This window comes from Pollicipes pollicipes, unplaced genomic scaffold (assembly GCF_011947565.3).
Source record: "Pollicipes pollicipes isolate AB1234 unplaced genomic scaffold, Ppol_2.1 Scaffold_5724;HRSCAF=6776_pilon_pilon_pilon, whole genome shotgun sequence".
NCBI classification, from domain to species: Eukaryota; Metazoa; Arthropoda; class Thecostraca; order Pollicipedomorpha; family Pollicipedidae; genus Pollicipes; species Pollicipes pollicipes.
The window spans coordinates 10,422,039-10,441,035 of NW_023596746.1; the positions used below are offsets into that span (position 1 = coordinate 10,422,039).

The following is an 18,997-nucleotide window of genomic DNA, read 5'->3' on the forward strand; positions in this document are numbered from 1 at the left end:
GGATCTATGCTGACAGCTGTGATCAAGCCGGTTGACTTTCGTGGGCAGTGTCAACCGGATCTGTGCACAGCTGTGTCATACCGGGTCCGGCCGGCCGGTGACCGAGCGCGGCTCACTGGGGACCGCTGTCACGTTGTATGGGTCTGCACCGCACCAAGCGGAGCCGGCCACCTCCTCCCCCCCCCCCCCCCCCCCACCCTCGCTCCACCGCCGGAATGTCCGAGCACCTATTGTGCCGGCGGGCGGCGGCAATGCCCGCAATGCAGGCCACCCTGTCCAGCCGGTGGCTCGCCCAACGGGCACGACGAGGAATAAATAACATCGATGTGGGTAGCGCACTCGGCGTCAACAGATGACAGGTGACACTGGGGACGAGTCAAGCTGACGGTCACACCACACCGGGGACGAATTAAACCGAGGATTTCACCCCACTGGGGAGCTGACGGTCGCACCACGCCGGGGACGAATAAAACTGAGGGGTTACCCCCTACTGGAGACGAACCAAGCTGACACTCACACCCTGGTGGGGGATAAGTCAAGCTGTCGGTCGCACCACGTCGAGGACGAGTAAAACTGAGGGTTACCCCCCCCCCCCCCTGGGAATGAATCAAGCTGACGGTCACACCGCGGTGGGGATGAGCTAAACTGACGGTCCACATACCACCGGAGGGCGAGTTAAGTTGACGGTCACATCCGACTGGGAGCGAGTTAAGCTGATGGTCACACCCGAGTGGGGAACGAGTCAGGCGAACGGCCACATCCCACTAGGGGGCGAGTCAAACTGACGACCACACCCTACTGCGCGGCGATGAGGTCACGATGTCACGTCAGCCCCCACGAGCCACTCCACCGCCATCCGTGGCGAGCGTGCGCCGAGCGTTGGCGCGCGCCACAGGAATGTCTACTGCGGCACGCGTCTCGTGTTCGACGACGAGGCCCGGGCGGCGGGCGCCGTTATGGTCAGGTACTGAGAATGGCGCGCGGCCGGCCGGCGCCGCCTGCTGCGCAGCCTTACGGCCGCTGGCAGGCGCAGGCGCAGCGCGTCACCACCGGGTACCGCACGTGCAGCCACTTGCAGTGCCGGCCGCGCCGCCAGTCTTGGCAGTGCCAGCGCAGCAGGGTCAGGTGGCGACTGCGCGCCGGCTGACACGTCATGCCGGCCGTCACGGAGCAGGAGCGGGCCGTGTCGCACAGGCCCGTGCGCACCCAGCGCGGCCAGAAGCGCACGCCCAGGTCCTTCCACCGGTGGCGCACAGCACAGTGCGTGTACACGTGCAGGTACTTGAGCATCTTGCGCTGCACGCGCCGCGACAGCCGGACCCGCCGCGTGGTGCCGTTGGGAAGCGACAGCCTGTCGAGGCGGAGACGGCGCAGGCTGGCCGGCAGCCGGGAGGTCAGCTTCAGCCGGCCGTTCGGCTTCACCTGCGGCGGGCCGGTCAGCAGGTCACCGCGTGGCGCCGGTCAGCGGGTCACCGCGTGGCGTCGGTCTCACGCGCTGGGGTGGGGCGGCGGTCACAGCGTAGTACAGCCGTTCAAGGTTGAGGCGCGTGCCACAGTTAACCCCTGGCGCCCGGGCAGCGCCTTACAGGTCGGCACATCCTATCACATTTCATACATCACATGCTGCACACACTTCTCACATCTGTTCCAGGTTGTTGCCTTACGAACACATAAGCAGCCCAACTAAAATGTCCCACGGCCATTTCTGACTACACCCGCGCCAAGTACCCTTCCTAGGCCCTCCGATTACTGCATAGCATAGAGGGGAGCCGGCGAGGCGGCACCTTGAATGGCAGCTTCCAGGTGGTGTGGTTGACGTCGCCGGCGGCAGGCGGCTGCTCGATGCCCATGTACTGCGTGTCCAGGAAGCGTCCGAGCTTCATCATCAGTCTCCCGATGTCCAGGTCGGCTGGCGACGGGTCGTACCTGCCGTGTACGGACAAGGCGCTGCAGAAACGACCCCCCAGCCGAGCAGGATGGCACAGAAGGCCGGCCAGTACAGCGCTTTCCGCTACACCGAACGGTAAACTGCATTGTTGTCATTTGTAAAGCGAGCATCATGATATTTGGGAGAGTTCACGCTCGCTACCTTTCCTGTACATGAGAATGTCGTGTTTCTCCGCGCCAATAAAGTCCTACGTTTGTGAACTCGTCAGAATGCAGAAGAAGCACGCAATATCCAGAAAAGGCATCGGTATCAATTCTCCTGACAGATACCAGCGCATTGCATGCTCCAGATGGTGCTTTCAACTTTTTATTTACGGAACAACTGGGAAGCCAGGATCCAACTGCCTCTGCAATGTTTGGCTGATGTCATGGTCTACTGCTGGCAATGCCCAACAAAAATGCGTCCCATCATGCATAGCAATGTACGAAGAAAAGAATTCGTTGTTAAATTCAACCAAAAATCTGTTGTATTTTAATCGTCTGATCAAACCAAATCCAAGTTACAGGTGAATCTGTGATATGTTGATCAGTAATAACCACTATTGGATAAGTAAGCTATATTATTAACATAATTTATTTTACTACCTATATCTATATATTTCAGTACTATTTTCTAACAAGCAATTTAATCCCTGACCCATTCCGACGCAACAACAAACTGACGAAGAAGTAGTTGAGCAGTCACGTGTTACCCACCGCGTGTTTTTGCTCTCGACAAGGTCTACGACGGAGACTGACTTGTGGTCGGGCTTTGGCCTGTACTGATGCTCGCAGCGGGCCAGGGCTGTTTTCACCAGCAGGATGACCACGACTCGCCACTCAAAGGGGGCCATCTGAAAGGGCAGTACATCCCGTCTGTAAGCAGCGGAATCGTGATCACGAGACCAGAGGCATTGCAACTTTGGCGCTGTTTGAATGGTCCTGGCAGAAAAAGGCATAATTGGAAGCTTAATTTTACCGGTAAACATACATCCAAAGATTCACGCATGCATGAATTATTCCAAACAGTAAAGGCCTCGTAAACATCGTTTTTACACAGCGCCAGTGAGACATGTTCACCTGACACGGAAGTTGTGCGGTGATACTGCCTGGCTATTTGTTATTTGTTGTTTCATTATTCATTAAAAGTAAGTATGCCACCTTCGGGAAAATTGTCTGGGTACATCAACAAAAGGGTTTTTCCCTAGGGTTTACTCCAACTTCATCTCAATGTTGGGGGCCTAGAGCCCATGTTCGTGGAGGAGGGGGGGGGGGGGGGGGCATCTGGAGCCCCTCCAACTGAATAGGAAACTACATCTCAGGTTCTTTCCACGTTGCTTGTGCTCAGTATCATGTGCAGATACTGAAATTCGTCCCGCCGCGTCAACTTCACTACCAACCAAACGGGGATCTCTTAGGTTGCACGCGTGTGCATGTTCAAAATTATATATTTTTCTGTCTGAGGATCCTAGAATGTGACGCAGCACATACTTTGGTACACCGGGATTTAATTCTGTGACGAAATCCCATCCCCTGACCAATCAAAGCACGAGAAAGATGTCCGAATTCGCGGCCGGCCTAAGGTGCCATCAAATCCAAAGGCTCTGCACTTGCAGAGATCTGAGGGTTCTTCCTTGTTACTTCTATGGTCTTGGCAACAGTTGCTGTTGGTTCTGGTGGTGACGAATGGTGTCAGTCCGTGGCAGGCCTAGCGTGCGTTACCGATGCTGCTCCCTCGTAATGATTTTGCGATACCCCGGGAAAAGCACCGTATGATGAACAGTACAGCAGGCGAATCAACTCGTCGACGTCGTTCCGCTAGTCTGTCAATATCGAGGCGAATTTTTCATTATCTGTGCGCCCCTCGAACGCTTCCTGAACCCTAACAGAGTGTTGTCCGAGAGCCCCTTCTTCAAGCAGCGTCACGAGCAATAGGTCTTCCCCTACACTATCCATGCTTCAAAACACAGACGGTTTGCAAAGTGATGCAACAGATGAAAGTTCTCCAAGTCTATCCATCCGTAAGTCGCGGCTAAAACAAAGTTAGTGGGCTGGAGACGTCATGATGAGTAGGGGGCTGATTCCTATCCAGTGTGTTAAAGCTAGATTGATTTGATACGTGTCTGAATTAGATACTCCAGTTTTTTAACTTTCAAGTCCGATTAGATATGATATGATTCCGAATCTGGCCCTGATTCATCAATGTGATTGATGTTTGTTTAAAAAAGAGATTGATTAGTGTAACGGATTGTAAGTAATTTCAGTTCCGACAATACAATCCTGATGGCAGTCCTTATTTATCAACGAACGTCTCTTTTAATACATTTTGATGTGTGCTCTCCAGACGTTATGGCTAAAAGGCTATTAGCTTTCTTGTGGTTTATTACCTCTGCAGGCTAAATATGCCACCTTGTGACGAATCGATCATACTTATGGACAGTGTTTTCGCGTATCCCAGTAGCCCGGTCAGTTAGAAAAGCCTTCCTTCCGATTCACCCACCCGTGGCTGGGTGGGTCGCTTTAAGCGCTCACTATCTGGGCTTGACAGGCATGACCCACGGCCGGTGGCAGTGGCTGCGCTAGAGGTCAGATGACGTCAGAGGGCAGGGTGGACCGTGCCGAGTCTTGTGGCACTCATACAACAAGCCCTGCTTGGCATGAACTGTGTTGCCACAAATTTGTCCATTCAGAACTTTCAGATTCTTAGGCAATGACAAACACATTGGTTGCCAACGGGAAAGATGCATAGTTCGCGGTTATCAATGCGAATTTCAAGGCAAAATGCATAGCCCGTAACCAGCCTCATGACTGTCATTTGTTTAAGTCATAATGTGCCGGCCCCGGTGCCACTCTGCAAGTCTCCACCACGGCCGCTGCAGCCGGTGCATATATTGGCCCAATGAATGCACGCTGCGTTTCCGGCGTGCCACGGGCGCATGATATCACGGCGTCGCTCGAGCGCAGCGCGCCACGGCTGCTGACTGCTGACTGCTGACCGTCTGAGAACCACTTCCGGCTGCGACCCACAACACCTGCTGCTGAGGCAGCTGAGTTTGCTTAGGCAGCTCGGGCCGACGGGCGGTCGGCTGGCGCTCAATCCGCCCAGCAGTCCGGCCGCCTGGAGTCCAGACTAAAGGCCAGTCTACCAGGTAATCAGTAACAAGGCTTTGTATGCAATGATAGAGACATGTTTCAAACGGATTTAGGTGTCTGGTATATACTCCTAATTGTGCCCAGCATAAAAAGTGGAGCAAAACACATATTTGTCGCGTGGCAAAAATTCCATTGATTTCATTCATAATTTGACCGCGTGTTGAAACAGATTCCGTATCACTTTTTGCAGCATTGCAATGTTTTGCAGCAGCAGCATTGCGGTGGCATATTGGATCATCCCGAACCTTTTTGCTCAACTAAGCACCTGGCTGAAATGCACGTGCGCTTTCCGCCCTCTGAGATCCATTGTTGTCAACTGGCCAAAGCTGTCGATCTTCATGCATTCACATTATAAGAATCCATTTTTCGCGCATCTTCCGAAAATGAGGAACTTGACCTACAAAATATTTAGGTCATTTTGGTCGACAATTCCACAACTCATTGACCAAGCACACCCACGCAAAATGCGAATAAAATGTCAAATGTATTATAAACTGTTTTGTGCAAATGTAACAGCTACTCCATACTACCAAGTCACAAATGGTAGAAATTGTGCCACGCTTGGGCTGGAACAGTTTTAGTGCTACCGGTCGAGCGTGAAAAAGCAATGCAGCTAAAAGAGTGCCTTGCACGACTCCCTAGAAACTGACTTCTCCGAATCCACGGCTTGACTCTGACCTGTCGCAGGTCAGCGAACCTACAAAGTACATCTAATTTTGCATGAAACGATTCAAAGTGCGGCGAACTAACCAAGTCAGTGTGGGTTACACTTCATCGTTTGTGCCTTCTGCATATGGTCTAGTCAGGTCTGTTGCAAGGGCAGGCAGACGCAAAACCCTGAGCCGGGCCTGTGTCGGGAAGTTTATACTAGATAACTTTGGCTACGCATCTGGGTGCAATGATGTACCATCTGATTCGCTTAGCCATACTAGCTTCCTCCCATCATTGTTTCCAACCACGTTGAATTCATTTGGTGACTATGGCTAGATGCGTTAAGATGTAAAATATTCGGTGAACTGTTGAGGCGGTTGTTTATGGCGGCGGCTACCATGTGCCACCCTCCTCACCTATCAGCAGTAAAGGTCTCGCTCGGATCTCGTAAGGATCTTCTGGGTTGATCTAATCCACGCTCATATATGATCTCGGGTCAGACTTTTCGGAAAGCCCGGTCCCAGCTGACACAGGCGTGGAAGCTGTACCAGCCGACGCCGTGGTGGTGGATGGCTCGGCTGTGGACCTCTGAAAGCTGTACCAGCCCATGCCTTGGTGGTGGATGGCTCGGCTATGGACCGTTGGAATGAACACCTCAAATCTTGGAAGGATTTTCGTTCCTAGTTTTGTCCGTCGTTAACAATGTGTCAGTGCGACTCGCATGCACTGTGATCATTTTATGCAGAGCAGGCTCTATCACAAAGCCTATCGCCTGCAGTGAATAATTTCTAAGTCAGCGCCAGACTTCAACAGAAAGTCTGCAAAATAACTAAACGCCCAATGTACAGTAGTTTCTGCTGCCTAGTTCTGCATGTCTCGGTGTTTTGGCATCAAAACGTGTTCCTATCTTCTCTGGTTTTAGAGCAGTGGCGGATTTTATGCAACACTGCACGGCGAACTTCACTATTTACGCGGCCGGCGGGCGGTAATCAGCGATGCTGCGGAACGCGCGCGGTGGGCCGACATTGTTACAATAACGGGCAATATATCATAAATGCATGCTCAAAAGACGCACAAATACAAACCGTTGTAATCGTAATTGAACGACAAACACGCCTGTCCAGGTTCCACATGGCCACGAAGCATGCTTTCGTGTGTATGATGCTTATAAATGCCGAAGTGATACCGAAAAAGTAATGCTTAATGATGGTGAAAAGGTGCAATTTTTGGAAAATGCGGCATCTGACCCGAAATAATTGTGTCTATCATTAATTTATTAACACGAGAACTAGTACCCATCGCGCCTGGGCCTGGAATACGTAGGCCTCGTTGAAAGTCTGCTGAGAAATTGGCGCGTGCAACAAAACACCAGCGGGAGTCAGAACACACCACCCATCCAAACATTACAGGCGTTCTGTAAAGGAGACCGGAGGCTAAATATTTGTACGATACCATAATGAACATTAGAAATGGTAGAGATACAGACATACTAGAAATACATGGGAAATTGAGTGGGCGGAGAATTTGTCGGCACCACTTTGGTTAACGTTTATATTCCCACGTAAAGTTACACCGTCTGTGCACCTTTCCCTTGCACATTAGTGATAATCACGCAAATGGCCGCCACAAGCATTGCTCCACCCCAGGCAGGAGTCACAAAAACAGAAATGTACGGGAGCTGAAACAGATATCGGAAAACAACAGCGCATGAACGCCGTAAGCATCACCATGTTCACGACCATTGGGATACTGTGACTGGTTGGCTAAATTCATTGATGGGAATTGATGGGTTTGTGACTGGAAAACGAGGCGATAGTGGTTGTTTGTGATCACAGCAATTGCTCACGTACTTGACACGTGTATGCTTATCATCGATCGAAGAGATCACTTAGGCATCAAATACCTCAAAAATAGGTGCATCGTTAAAAAAGAAATCGATATGTTATGCAGTAGAAGGACTATACGGAAAAGTACAACGCAGAGTGAAATGCAATGAACTGACATGGCAAGAGTGTGACGCTGTATGTTCAGATTTGCTAGTGCACAATAAATTGTGATGCTGCCTAAAAAGTTAATAAACTAAGAAACCCTAAAGCCGACAAGTGTTCGGCGTGCTGAGCGTGTAAGTTGTTTAGGTGGCTGCATATGGATGTAGTGTGTCAATTTCCACCGTTCAAGTAGTTTTCGTACGGATAGCCCTGGCGCGAAGCTGGAAAACCTTAAAAAAAACTTAGCATGCCAAAATCCGCCGGTCATGTTTATCAGCTGTTGGCACCGTCCGCGGCTGCGGACGCACCCTGCGGCGGGCTGAACCAGGCTGCGGCTGGGCCGGCCCCGGCTCTGTCTGGCAGTAATGGGCCGCGAGACGAGCCTCTGCCAGGGCACCACAGATTGCCTTCCGCCGGCCGGATGGCTCCTCAGCACGACCGGAAACGCCGCCCGAGGGCGGGGAGGCACGCTCGCGCGGATACCGGCCCTCTCGCACGGCCCGACACGTGGCTGCGGCGGGGGCGGAATGAAGGCGGCCCAGCAACACAGCTGCCCATCCCCCGACCGGTACGGTCCAGCAACACAGCTGCCCATCCACCGACCAGTGCGGCCCAGCAACACAGCTACCCGTCCACCGACCAGCGCGACCAAGCAGCACAGCTGCCCATCCACCGACCAGTGCGGCCCAGCAATACAGCTACCCATCCACCGACCAGTGCGGCCCAGCAATACAGCTGCCCATTCACTGGCTGGTGCGGCTCCCAGCATGCCAGACAATGACCACGCCAGTGATCGGACGTACGCTACAATAGTCAGGAGCTTCGAAAACATTGCAGTGGCTCCATGGGTGATCGCCAGGTCGCTTCCTTCACTGGTGCATTGTGAAAATGGGAGTAGAACAATGGAGCGTGCGGAGGTTTGCACCATGCACGTGAGCATCTGTTACCCACCAAATCAACGATTCTCTACGTTGCACCCACCAGACATGTGCCAGAGATGCAAGGCTACACAGTCTACCTCGAGTTACGAGAATATCCTCACGCCTTTTAAAATAGCTCAACACTCGTCACGAGTTGTTTTAATACGATTCACTGGAAGTGCCAAGAGCCAGAAACGGCTCAAACGTATTAAGTGGAGCCAGACGACACACGTCCCATGAATCCACTGCGTATTCTGCGAAATGGTTCCCCCTACTGCCAGCCCTGCAAGTTCATGTTTATGCAACGCAACGTAAATATTGATCTATGGAAGTGATCTTGTCGGTCTGGCGACATTTGCAACCCGGATGTGCATGATAACAGACCCAATTCGAGTGCCGTCAAGTTCTGATTGCAGTTGTGACACCACCGCGGTAATTCAGACGTTTTGGTGATGGATTTCAAAATTACATCGCGTTGTTGTCACGCAGCCGCTTATCTGCATTATGCACAAGACAACGATGCTGAATTGTGAGTTCAGGCGAATTCCAGGGGGAACGATGCCTGTGGTCTTTGTACAATATCTTTGGAGTGTACGATATCTTTTGTGATTTAGTCCCAAGTTTCTGACTGAATGAGTTTCTGAGATCCGCGCCTACACTAAGCGGTGCTTGTTGCGCGGACTCTGGCCCCATCACCCGATCGCGAAAGTCCACGCCGACGACAGTACTTTGCGGCGAAGACCGCATGGATGGACCCGTGCGGCGATCCCCGGCATGGGTCCGTCCTGCCTTATAACGTCAATTGACCTTAAGCGCGTCCGCCTTCAGTGGCTCCGGACCATTCTAGTCAATGGTCAATGGCGAGCATTTGAAGCGACTCGAACCCGCCCCGCCGCGGGTGGGTGAGCTTAAAAGCAGGTTCTCAAGCCAACTGAGCGCTGACGGGACCTACGCTCCTTGACTAAGGTGCGAGACAAAAATATAACTCCCTTACATGTGCCTGGTTCCGGATATTTATTCTGGTAACCGCTTCCTGGTTTTTAGTTCCGGAAGGAAAACCAGGAACTATGGTGGAAATAGGTCGAGAAAAGCAGTGAGGACCAGGACTCAGCCTGACATGAAGCTGAACGATCTTCCAGTAGCAAGGATCCAGTCCCATGATAAGCCGAGAGAACCGACCAAGAACCAAGATGGGGCCTGGACTGCACGCAGGGACTAGGCGAGGACCAGGATCCAGCCTGGCATTATGTCAGTGGACCTGGAAAGAGCCATGACCCAGCACACATGCAAGAACACGATACTGCACGCATTTAACCTGGAGATCCAGCGAGAACCAGGATCCAGCCTGGAATTATGCTCAAGGAAACAGCACGAACCAGAACGCCACCAGGAGTTCTTCACAAGAAGGACTAACACCTCTCGTTTTTGGATGTCAACAAGATGTGCTGCTTTCAAAATAAAGCAACAGAATTTTGTCGTTCAACATATTCGGTCGTTTCCTCGGTGCCATTGCTGTAAAATACTATTTTGCTGTCTGTATGCTGTAGGTTAGATACTATATAAGAAAAAGCCTTTGCTTTTCTTTTAATCGGAACAACACAACTTCACGGGTACCAAAACAATAATTTGAGGACATATCAGGACTGCAACTGGACTATTGGCCCCCAAATCTTATCCTGAGCAAAAAGATGACAGAAATGAGCCATAAGATGACAAAACGAAGTGATGGTTATCGATCGAATCACGCATTAATCCGTTACAGGCCCTTGCACATCAATGTGGTGTTATCGCGCGTTATTCATGAAGGCCAGGCAAATATGAAATCACGAAATTATGTTTCACTTAGCTAAAGCCCTCGGTGAATATGACTACAAGCAACTACAGCTGGTGGTGCAGAGGTCACTACGGCTAGTGGTAGAGAGGCCATTACGAGTGCGGAACAACAACTATATTCGTTCAATACTGGTTCCTTCCGAATCCGTTCACGGCAAAAAGCATATCAGCCAACGCGCAATATCCACCGTTAGACGTTCAGGTGATGGGAGAGACGGGCAGAGCCCGAAAACTCCGAAAATTTAATATTGGCCCTATGGGCCCTGTGGAAAAGAATCATTACAAGTGCTTCTTCCCCCCCCCCCCCCTCACCCGTCTGCGAGCTTCTGAGAACTTTCGACGCCTTCCTTTGCTCTTGGATTCATCGTGGGTTTGATGGGAATGGATTTACCTCTATATCAATAAATGTTACAAGACCTTTAGTAAATATTGGTGTACAAAATGGATAAGTGTGACAGGGGTGGGATTAATACGGTTTTTGAGCCGTACTCGGGAAAAGCCGACCTGGACCACAACACTGATGATGATTAAATGAATTTGCCAGCTCCCTGATTTCTTATATCCGTTGTAGGCATGCGTACCCATCTATAGCAGATGGTGTATAGTTGCAAAAGCTCTTACTGACTTTTTACACTGAGTCATACATAGATCTGTATTTGATACGAATTTGGCAATTATATAATGATCGTGGGACCTAAACTCCAAAATGTAATTTCTCTACGTGGGTGGGCACGTGCATATTTAGTATCACTACCTAAATATCTAATGTCACATGGATATCTTTTATCTAGTACTATCTGGTGGTGGTGCGAGTCAACTCTGGATCAGCAGAGGTTGCCAGCATATAGAAATACGCTTTACCAGCGGATAAAACGGATAAAGCTTAGCTGACGTGGTGTCCATGGCAATGCGGAGCACAACACCCTGTACGTGTGTGCGACGGCGTGCAAGCTGCGACATAGGCTGGTGGTGTGGTGAAAATGCGACCGATGTCAGCTTGTCAGCAAAGCGTATTTACACTCTAACATGCACCTTCTGTCCGTTCATCACCATATGATGCAAGATCGCTTCTGGGAAAATATCTGAGAGCATCAACGGCGCGGAGTTTTGGCGAGTCAGTCTTAAAAATGTTCTTCCTAAAAACAGGACGGCTTGGAACCGGGCTCTGAATTTCGTTGTCAGGGTCTGTGTTTGTGTGAAGAGAGTCACCGAAACCAGGCCCTGAAATTTGCAGGAAGAACAACTAGTAAATGTTAGTCAGCTGTGGTGCAGCCATAACGATTATCAACCAAGTATTACGTAAGCTGCTTGGTTGCTTAAAACAATCACATAAACATATCACCAGCAAACCATCCAAACGTCACAGGGCATTATCACAACTTAGCAATCACAATTGTTTCACATGCACAGACTGCCTCTAGGCCAAAAGTAACATCACGCTGATACTGCTTTATCGCGTACACATGTACGCGAATCTAAAACAAAATGAACCATGAGCTCAGGCGCACTGATATCTACAAGCGATGAGTGAATGGTTTCTTTTAGCAAGTGACCACTGGCCATGTTCTACACCAAGCAGTAACGCTTTATTGTTGTAGCAGAATCAGGGCATGCCCATTGTGTCGATTTCTGTAGTATGCTGCCTTACTTTTTACGGCAAAAAGATTCGGGCTGTGCCGGATCGTGTTTTTGGGCTAGGGGTAGTTTAGGTCTCAAAACTTTCGGAGCACTCCATATTCACGCTTTGGGCTCGTCCACGGATGAAACACCTACCGTGAGACACGGTCTGTTCTTAACAAAAAAAAGTTATGAGAACCTAGGGCATTTACAGAAGAACAAGGGGAAGTGGAGACCCGGATTCAGGGTTTTGTGTTGCTGAAAGAACAGCGTCTTCATTTGTCAAAAGATCCACTGGGATCAGTATCCAGGGTCTCGAAAAAACGGTGGGAACTGGGATCCTTGGTCGTGTTTTACAAAAGAGACAGTGAAAATCAGAAGCCAGAATAAGAAGAAACAGGGGTGTGGAACCTAGTTTTCTGGAGAGAAAAAAATGACAGCCACAATCCTGGGATTTCGTATGGTTAAAAGACTCAGACTGGAAGCTAAAGCCAGCAGTCTTGTTCTACCGAAAGAACCAACGAGAGCTGAAAACCGACAATAGAATCCAGGTGAATGTCTGAATTAATCACAAAGCAAGTAGAATTATGTACGCAGACAAAACCGACACAAAACCATCATGTGGGTGCCGGTAGTGTAGTGGTTAACGCGTCCGTGTTAACCACTGCAAGTCTGGGAAACCAGAGGTACGGGGCTCGATTCTCCGCGGTGCCCGCCCTTCCCGCCAGGGTGAGAGGCAGGCGACGTCATACAGCCTCAGCAGCTGGGTGCGTCGTAAAGCCCAAATGATGTGACGTGACAACCTCTGTGACGACATGACAAAACCATCACGTGCCAGCCACGGTCATTTACTTGGTGAGAAGAGTGGTGGCGCGCGGTGGTGGAAGGCTGCAAGTGGTAAATAGCACGACTAGGAACGCATTTTGTACAATCCAGATTACTTTGCGCATGTGCGGTGTGTGAAAAAATCGGTTCAGTGCTTTCCACCCATCTTTCAACGTACCACACTGTCTATCCTTGGAATTATAGTTCGACATTTAGTACGTAAAGAAAAGGACATGGACAAAATATGTGCTGCAAATTCGCAGCATATTTTGATAACGTAAAAAGCTCTCCATTTTGCGATCATACCCTCTTAGTGCCGGACGAACATGATCACGCGATTTCGAATGACGAACACAACTTTGCTGTCCACCCATTTTAGGGTTCGGTATTCGGTGGGTGAACATTGTGTAACCGCGTTTGCGGTGCACGCAATCATTGTGTAAATCCGTGTGGAAAAGCTTAGAATAGACATTACGGAACTGACATCGACAAAGTTAGAGGAATTGCGCTTGAAGTGAACAACGTTGAACAATTTTATTTCACAAGCTTGGAGCGTCACTTGTGTTAAACACCACGCTAAGCCTAAATGTCCGTTCGCATGCCTTTGGGTGGCTACATACGCTGGACTCCAGAATAAAGTGCAAGTGTAATAATAACGTGTAAAGTGTGATAAAGTGTCGAGTGTAGGTGTAATAAAGCAACTTGGAAAGCTGACACCTTCTTCGTACAAGTAACTCCCATTCACACAGCGTGAAGCTCCCCATTTCTTTATCTCCTTTTACGACAGACGCGTTGTCATGTCTGCGCCACATGTATATCGGGATAAATAAAGTTCTTGAAAAAGTCATTAAGAACTTGCATATCCACTCCAGCATGAGAAAGAGCACGTAACACAGAAGTTATGTCATGCACATATTTTCATGACAAAATGCCATCAACTATTTATGAAGGCATCCGAAGACATTTAGCAAGCCTCACTTAAGGACATGAGCGACTTCATACCCCATCGCTTAGCGTGCCATGCAGTATTGCATACTAAGTCAGTGTGGCAAGTCTATCCTTGTCCATTCATTTCAACATTCCACTCGATCAAAAACATACTAAAAGCATTGACTGGCAAGATGCTGCCGATTTCATCGCGCTTCGCTGTTTACGTTGACGCATGCAGCGGAACGCAAAGTGAACGGTGATGGTGTGACCTCATGCAGTTTGTGTGATTGTGGCTTTACGACGCACTCCGCTACTGAGGCTACATGGCGTCGCCTGCTACTCACCCTGGCGCAGACGCGCTAACCACTGCACTACCGGCACCCGAACCTCATGTAGTCGTAGGCGGCCGACCCTCGGGGTCAGCCGCGCGCCGGTCGGGACAAGCCATCAGCTCCCAACCCTGCTTCGTCCGTTGTGCACAACGGTCTCATGTACCGCGCCTGCACCAGTCTGATGTTGCAATCATGAGATTACTTAACGCGGTAGCTATCGTACGCCTAAATTTAAATCGATACGTTCTTGACATGAATGGCACATTTCGGTCCCAAAACAGCTACCTTGTTCGCAGCCGTTTTCACGAAGGGGTACGGTACAAAACATTTCAAAACAGTTTCTAAAACCTTTTCAGCGTCTTTTTTTAACCACACACTTTCAGCAGCGATTTTCCGTTAAAAATGTTCCGCAGGTAGCCAAAAACACGCTCGTAAAATGCATAACTTGATCAAATTGCGGATGGCTGGCTGTAAACAAGATCATGCTTTTATTGACAGGTATGATGCCACACGTTTTCCTCTTGAGACTTTTCAGAGCTTTCTAAAAACATTCGGTAGCATCTCTGACGCAGACGCATTAAAATTGTTTCATATCCTTGCAGCGTCTCCGTTCATGGGCATGCCGTACTTGCAGAGCTTACTTACAGCTCTTACAGAGCTTGTTTACTGTACTTACAGAGCCTGCGCACAATACTTTCAGAGGTTACAAGTCTTGCATACCGTAACATAATCCAAGACGACTGATTTTTTAATGAAATGATCGTCAGAGCCCGTCCCGCCCACTTAGCATAGATGTAAACAATAATGGCACACCCAGTATCCAACGTCCTCGACCGATTCACATTGCTGATTTCCAGAAAAAGTACTTTTCTAAATTTGGGTGAGCTAAAGGCATCGGTTAAAGAAATGTCTAGACAGGGTCTAACTTAACCTAATTCATTTTATTTTTTGCTACTCGTATACACGTGGTAAACCTTTTGCTGCTTCAGAAATTGCATGAAAGCAACATTTCCTAACCAGAGCGTTAAGTATATACCAAACATTCATCTGAACATTTGAAAAACCTTTCTTAAGAACTTGTCATTGCATTTGTTTATCGTAAAAACGACTGATATGGGGGACAAAGCCAGCAAACGTCGCCTTTGCCTGTCCTAAAATAAGTGGCACGGATTGTTCTGCTAGCCCTGCATATCCAATTTCAAAGTCGGATGCTCAACTTGTTCGGTATAATTTTGCCAGCCACGTTTGACTACACTGAACCACATGCCCTGTTTCTATACAACTACGCGCATATTTTATATAATTCACGTGTAGAAACCTGTCAGCACGTAACGCCAATCTGGTTCAAGGCGGAATATGTCATCATTGACATAAAAAACGTAGCCATGCCATCTCTCAGAGCAGGGAAGGGTACGTGGCCTTATCTTGTAGTCAAGTGCGACTTTCCGTCGGTCGCCCTGGTCTTAGCCCTCTCCGGTGCAGGGGTCAATGCGACACCCGCTGAAGGTCCGAGATGAACGCCGTGCCGTTTGGCGGGTCGTGCTGATATTTTCAGCACCATCCGTTGCATGCTTTCCGCAACTTTCTTAATGAAAATATTGGTCAGGTCATGTCAGGTAACGGAGCTATGAGGTCGTGAATGGAGCATCCTCCGCCCACTTTGAGCGAAACCGCCGATTACTGCAACTTGGCATGGCATCATCCACCAGACTGCACATTTTGAGTGATTTAGACAAGAACGTATCTGGACTGATATTTGCACATTGTCTCTTGACCTTTCTAAGGTCACACAAGGTAACTTAATTAGGTGAATCTTTGTTGACGCTTTTGATACCTAATAGGGTTTTCAAGGCCCCGAATTTGAATCGGTCGCCCACTTATCGACCAGGCTTTGTCAATTTGCATTTCCGTTGTGGTGAGCAATGAAGTTGAAACTGCGGTGCAGCAGATACCTACGCCCTAAATGTAGCAAAGCCTACGCCACACACATGGAGATAGTGATGATGTTTGACACGCAGTATAGCTAAAAGCTTAGATAGATCGTGTGCTTTACCGTGCCTTGGCTACTGAAGCCGTTTCGCTGAACGCACGGATCATGTTCGGCAGTGCACGTGCCGGCTCATGGAACTAGACAAAGCAGGGCGCGCACTAGACGCGCAGAGACGGGAGGCCGCGGGTAATGTTAAGTCATCAAGTTCACTTCACCATTAATATGTGCGCACAAAATGGCTGTGACCTATAGTTCCACCAATACTCAGCCCGGCCTTCCAACATGGGATCAGCTTTTAGCCTGACCTTACCGATGGTACATGCTTCAAATGTAGCTTGTGGTTTCTCATTACATTTGTAAGAAACTGCGGAACACGGTGATATTGATTAGAAGTATATATCTGTTTCAGATTAGCAAGCATTTCTGGGAATATTGCAGGCGTTACAAATCATTTCCAAAATTTTCCGACACGTGCCGCCGTTGGCGACGACGCTCGTGCGCACTAAAAGAAAACAGAAAAAGACCCTGTGTTTTACGAAGACGATCATAATTCAGCGGACAGCCGATGATGTGGTGGGAAATGCAGTCACACAACTGGTAACAAACACGCCCAAACAGCTGACACGCTATCGTCGCCGGATGCCGTCTTGAAAGCAGCGGTATCTACCTGGGAGAGTATTCTCACCGCACATACAGAGAACAGTTTGCCGTCCATGATCAGTGGTGGTTCTGAGCGTCCAAAATGGCTGCTATTGTGTTATTTGGCACAAAACATTCTGCTTTTTACACTTGTTGTTTTGAATCATTTAGAATGCGACGAATGTAAGCCATTGCCAGCCTATCGCAGCCACTGGGCCTGCCTATCGTGTTTGCCAGTTAAGAGGCAAGAGGAAGCTTATACTTTGTAACGCTTACCTTCTTCGATATGCTCTTTTACGATTCCGCTACATATGGAAAAAATATACAGTTTTCCTTTTTATCTTCCGATTTCGCTGCATATGTTTTGCGAAGCATATCTGTATAAGTTTGTGGTTCTTATGCACATCAGTTGCTATGAAACGGGCTCGTGGTTTAGGTGGCAATAGCCAAAGCACACTTTTTGAGCTGCGGGGTAAGCGTACCTTGAGGTTAGACGGCGGCAGCAGCGGTCGTAGCCTGGCTCAGAGGGATTTTCCGTACCACTCCTGTGTCTCGAAGTCCTATGTGAAATCGATTACACGCAGCCTTCCGCTGTCTGCTGGAGCTTCAGTGCGCACCTCCACGCGCGGCGGCCCCGCCGGCCGGCAGATGTGGCCGCCGGGCTCGCGGCGCCCGGCGGCGGGGGGTGCCGCTAGAACACGAAACTACGCGACTTGCGGAGGCCAGCCCCGCTGCCGACCTCAGCATACACTGCGACCCGCTCAGGGGCCCGCGCCCTCTGCGGGGCCAGGCACTGCGCCCGGCACGAGCACCGCACGCCGAGCGTCCCCAGCGCCCGCTCTCGCGGCGTCCGCCCGCACGATTCACGGGCGCCGATGAGTACGCAGAGCGTCGCCCAGCCGCCTCACACTCCGCTGTGTCGAGCCCGAGAGACGCGGCGGCTGTACGCCGCGGTCGGCTGGAGCAGCGCGTCGGACACCCCCAGGCGGACCAGCCGGTGCGACCGCCCGGTCACGTATGAGCGGAGCAAGCGCCCACCGCCGGCTGGCTGCGGCCGGCCTTCGGTCTGACGTCAGAAGAGCCCTGTTGTCCGCCAGTCGCCTCCGTTGGTGCTCTGTACGCCGCCCGCTGCACCGATGGCGCACCGCAGGGTGGCCAAATGGTGGTCTGACGTTCGCTGGCGGGGTTACAGGGTAGATGGTCTTGCGCACTCTCACTTGGAGCAATAATCTGGCATCAACAGGGTGCAAATGCAAATGTGCAAAGCAACGTAGCTATGGGCCTTTTGGAACAAACTTGCCCATTCATATATGCTGCCGTCGTACAACCCTTCAATGCCCACAAACCGCAGTTTTGCGTGTCATAAAGCTGATCCCTTCACGTGCGGGGTGCCGATTTTTTCAACAAGTATGAGAGTCATTATGCAGCATGGCATATGTGCATCACTCCACTAATCAGAATAATTATCCAGCTAATGTGCGCTGAACCATTGCTTAGCCGCAGAAGGGACAGCAGAAATTCACAAGTTAGAAAAGTAGAGCATCCGCCGTACGCAACAAAGGTAAAAATGCACAAAAAGTGCAACGATGAAAAGCTAGAGAGCACAGTCATGCCAGATCCCACACGGGCTCTGCGCCCCAGCTTCGACGATATTTACAGCGCCCCAGCTTCTTCGATTATTCGTCGACGATAGCGCAACAGGGGAGCAGGGGACTTAACGGCCCTGAAGCGATTGAGTCACCCACCCCGCACAGCACGCTGCGCAGCGGACGACCCGCGGCTTGCTCCGCTCTGCAACCTTTCCCTGCACATGGGCGCGGTCGTCCTCTGGGAACCAGCCCGGTGGAGAGCATCCCCGCTGCTGACGCCCGCGCCGTATCTGTTTCAGGAGCGTACCGCGACCATCGGCTGTGAGGCGGGCTCACGGACGCCCGGGCAGAGGCCCGGCCGCAGCGCCCGCACGAGCTCCACGGAAGGGTTCCCGCGCAGGGTGGGAGTCCCCTGTTAGCAGAGGTCTGTCCTTCACCACGGCTGCAGCACTACCCTAGCAGCTGCCATTCATATTGCCATTGTTGTCATTATCGTGTTGATCACAACATCCTGCTGGGTCCCGGTTTCAGCAGAGCCCAGCCCAGGGGTGTCAATTCTTTAAATGGTTGGCGGGCCGAGGGCCCGACAACCTACCCCCCCCCC

The 18,997-nt window shown here is 50.4% G+C and overlaps 1 protein-coding gene across 1 annotated transcript in view; it reads right to left on the minus strand.

The window, feature by feature from the left end:
• LOC119102651 (uncharacterized) overlaps window positions 1-17,368 on the minus strand; it is a 21,115-nt gene extending 3,747 nt beyond the window's left edge. The window contains exons 1-4 of the mRNA XM_037226111.1: window positions 17,287-17,368; window positions 2,644-2,780; window positions 1,785-1,926; window positions 1,162-1,422 (exon numbers count right to left, since the gene is read on the minus strand). Of these exons, the coding sequence (XP_037082006.1) occupies window positions 1,162-1,422; window positions 1,785-1,926; window positions 2,644-2,780 (540 nt within the window). The 5' untranslated portion in view covers window positions 17,287-17,368. The remainder of the gene's footprint in view (window positions 1-1,161; window positions 1,423-1,784; window positions 1,927-2,643; window positions 2,781-17,286) is intronic.
• Between the last annotated feature and the right edge of the window lie 1,629 nt (window positions 17,369-18,997).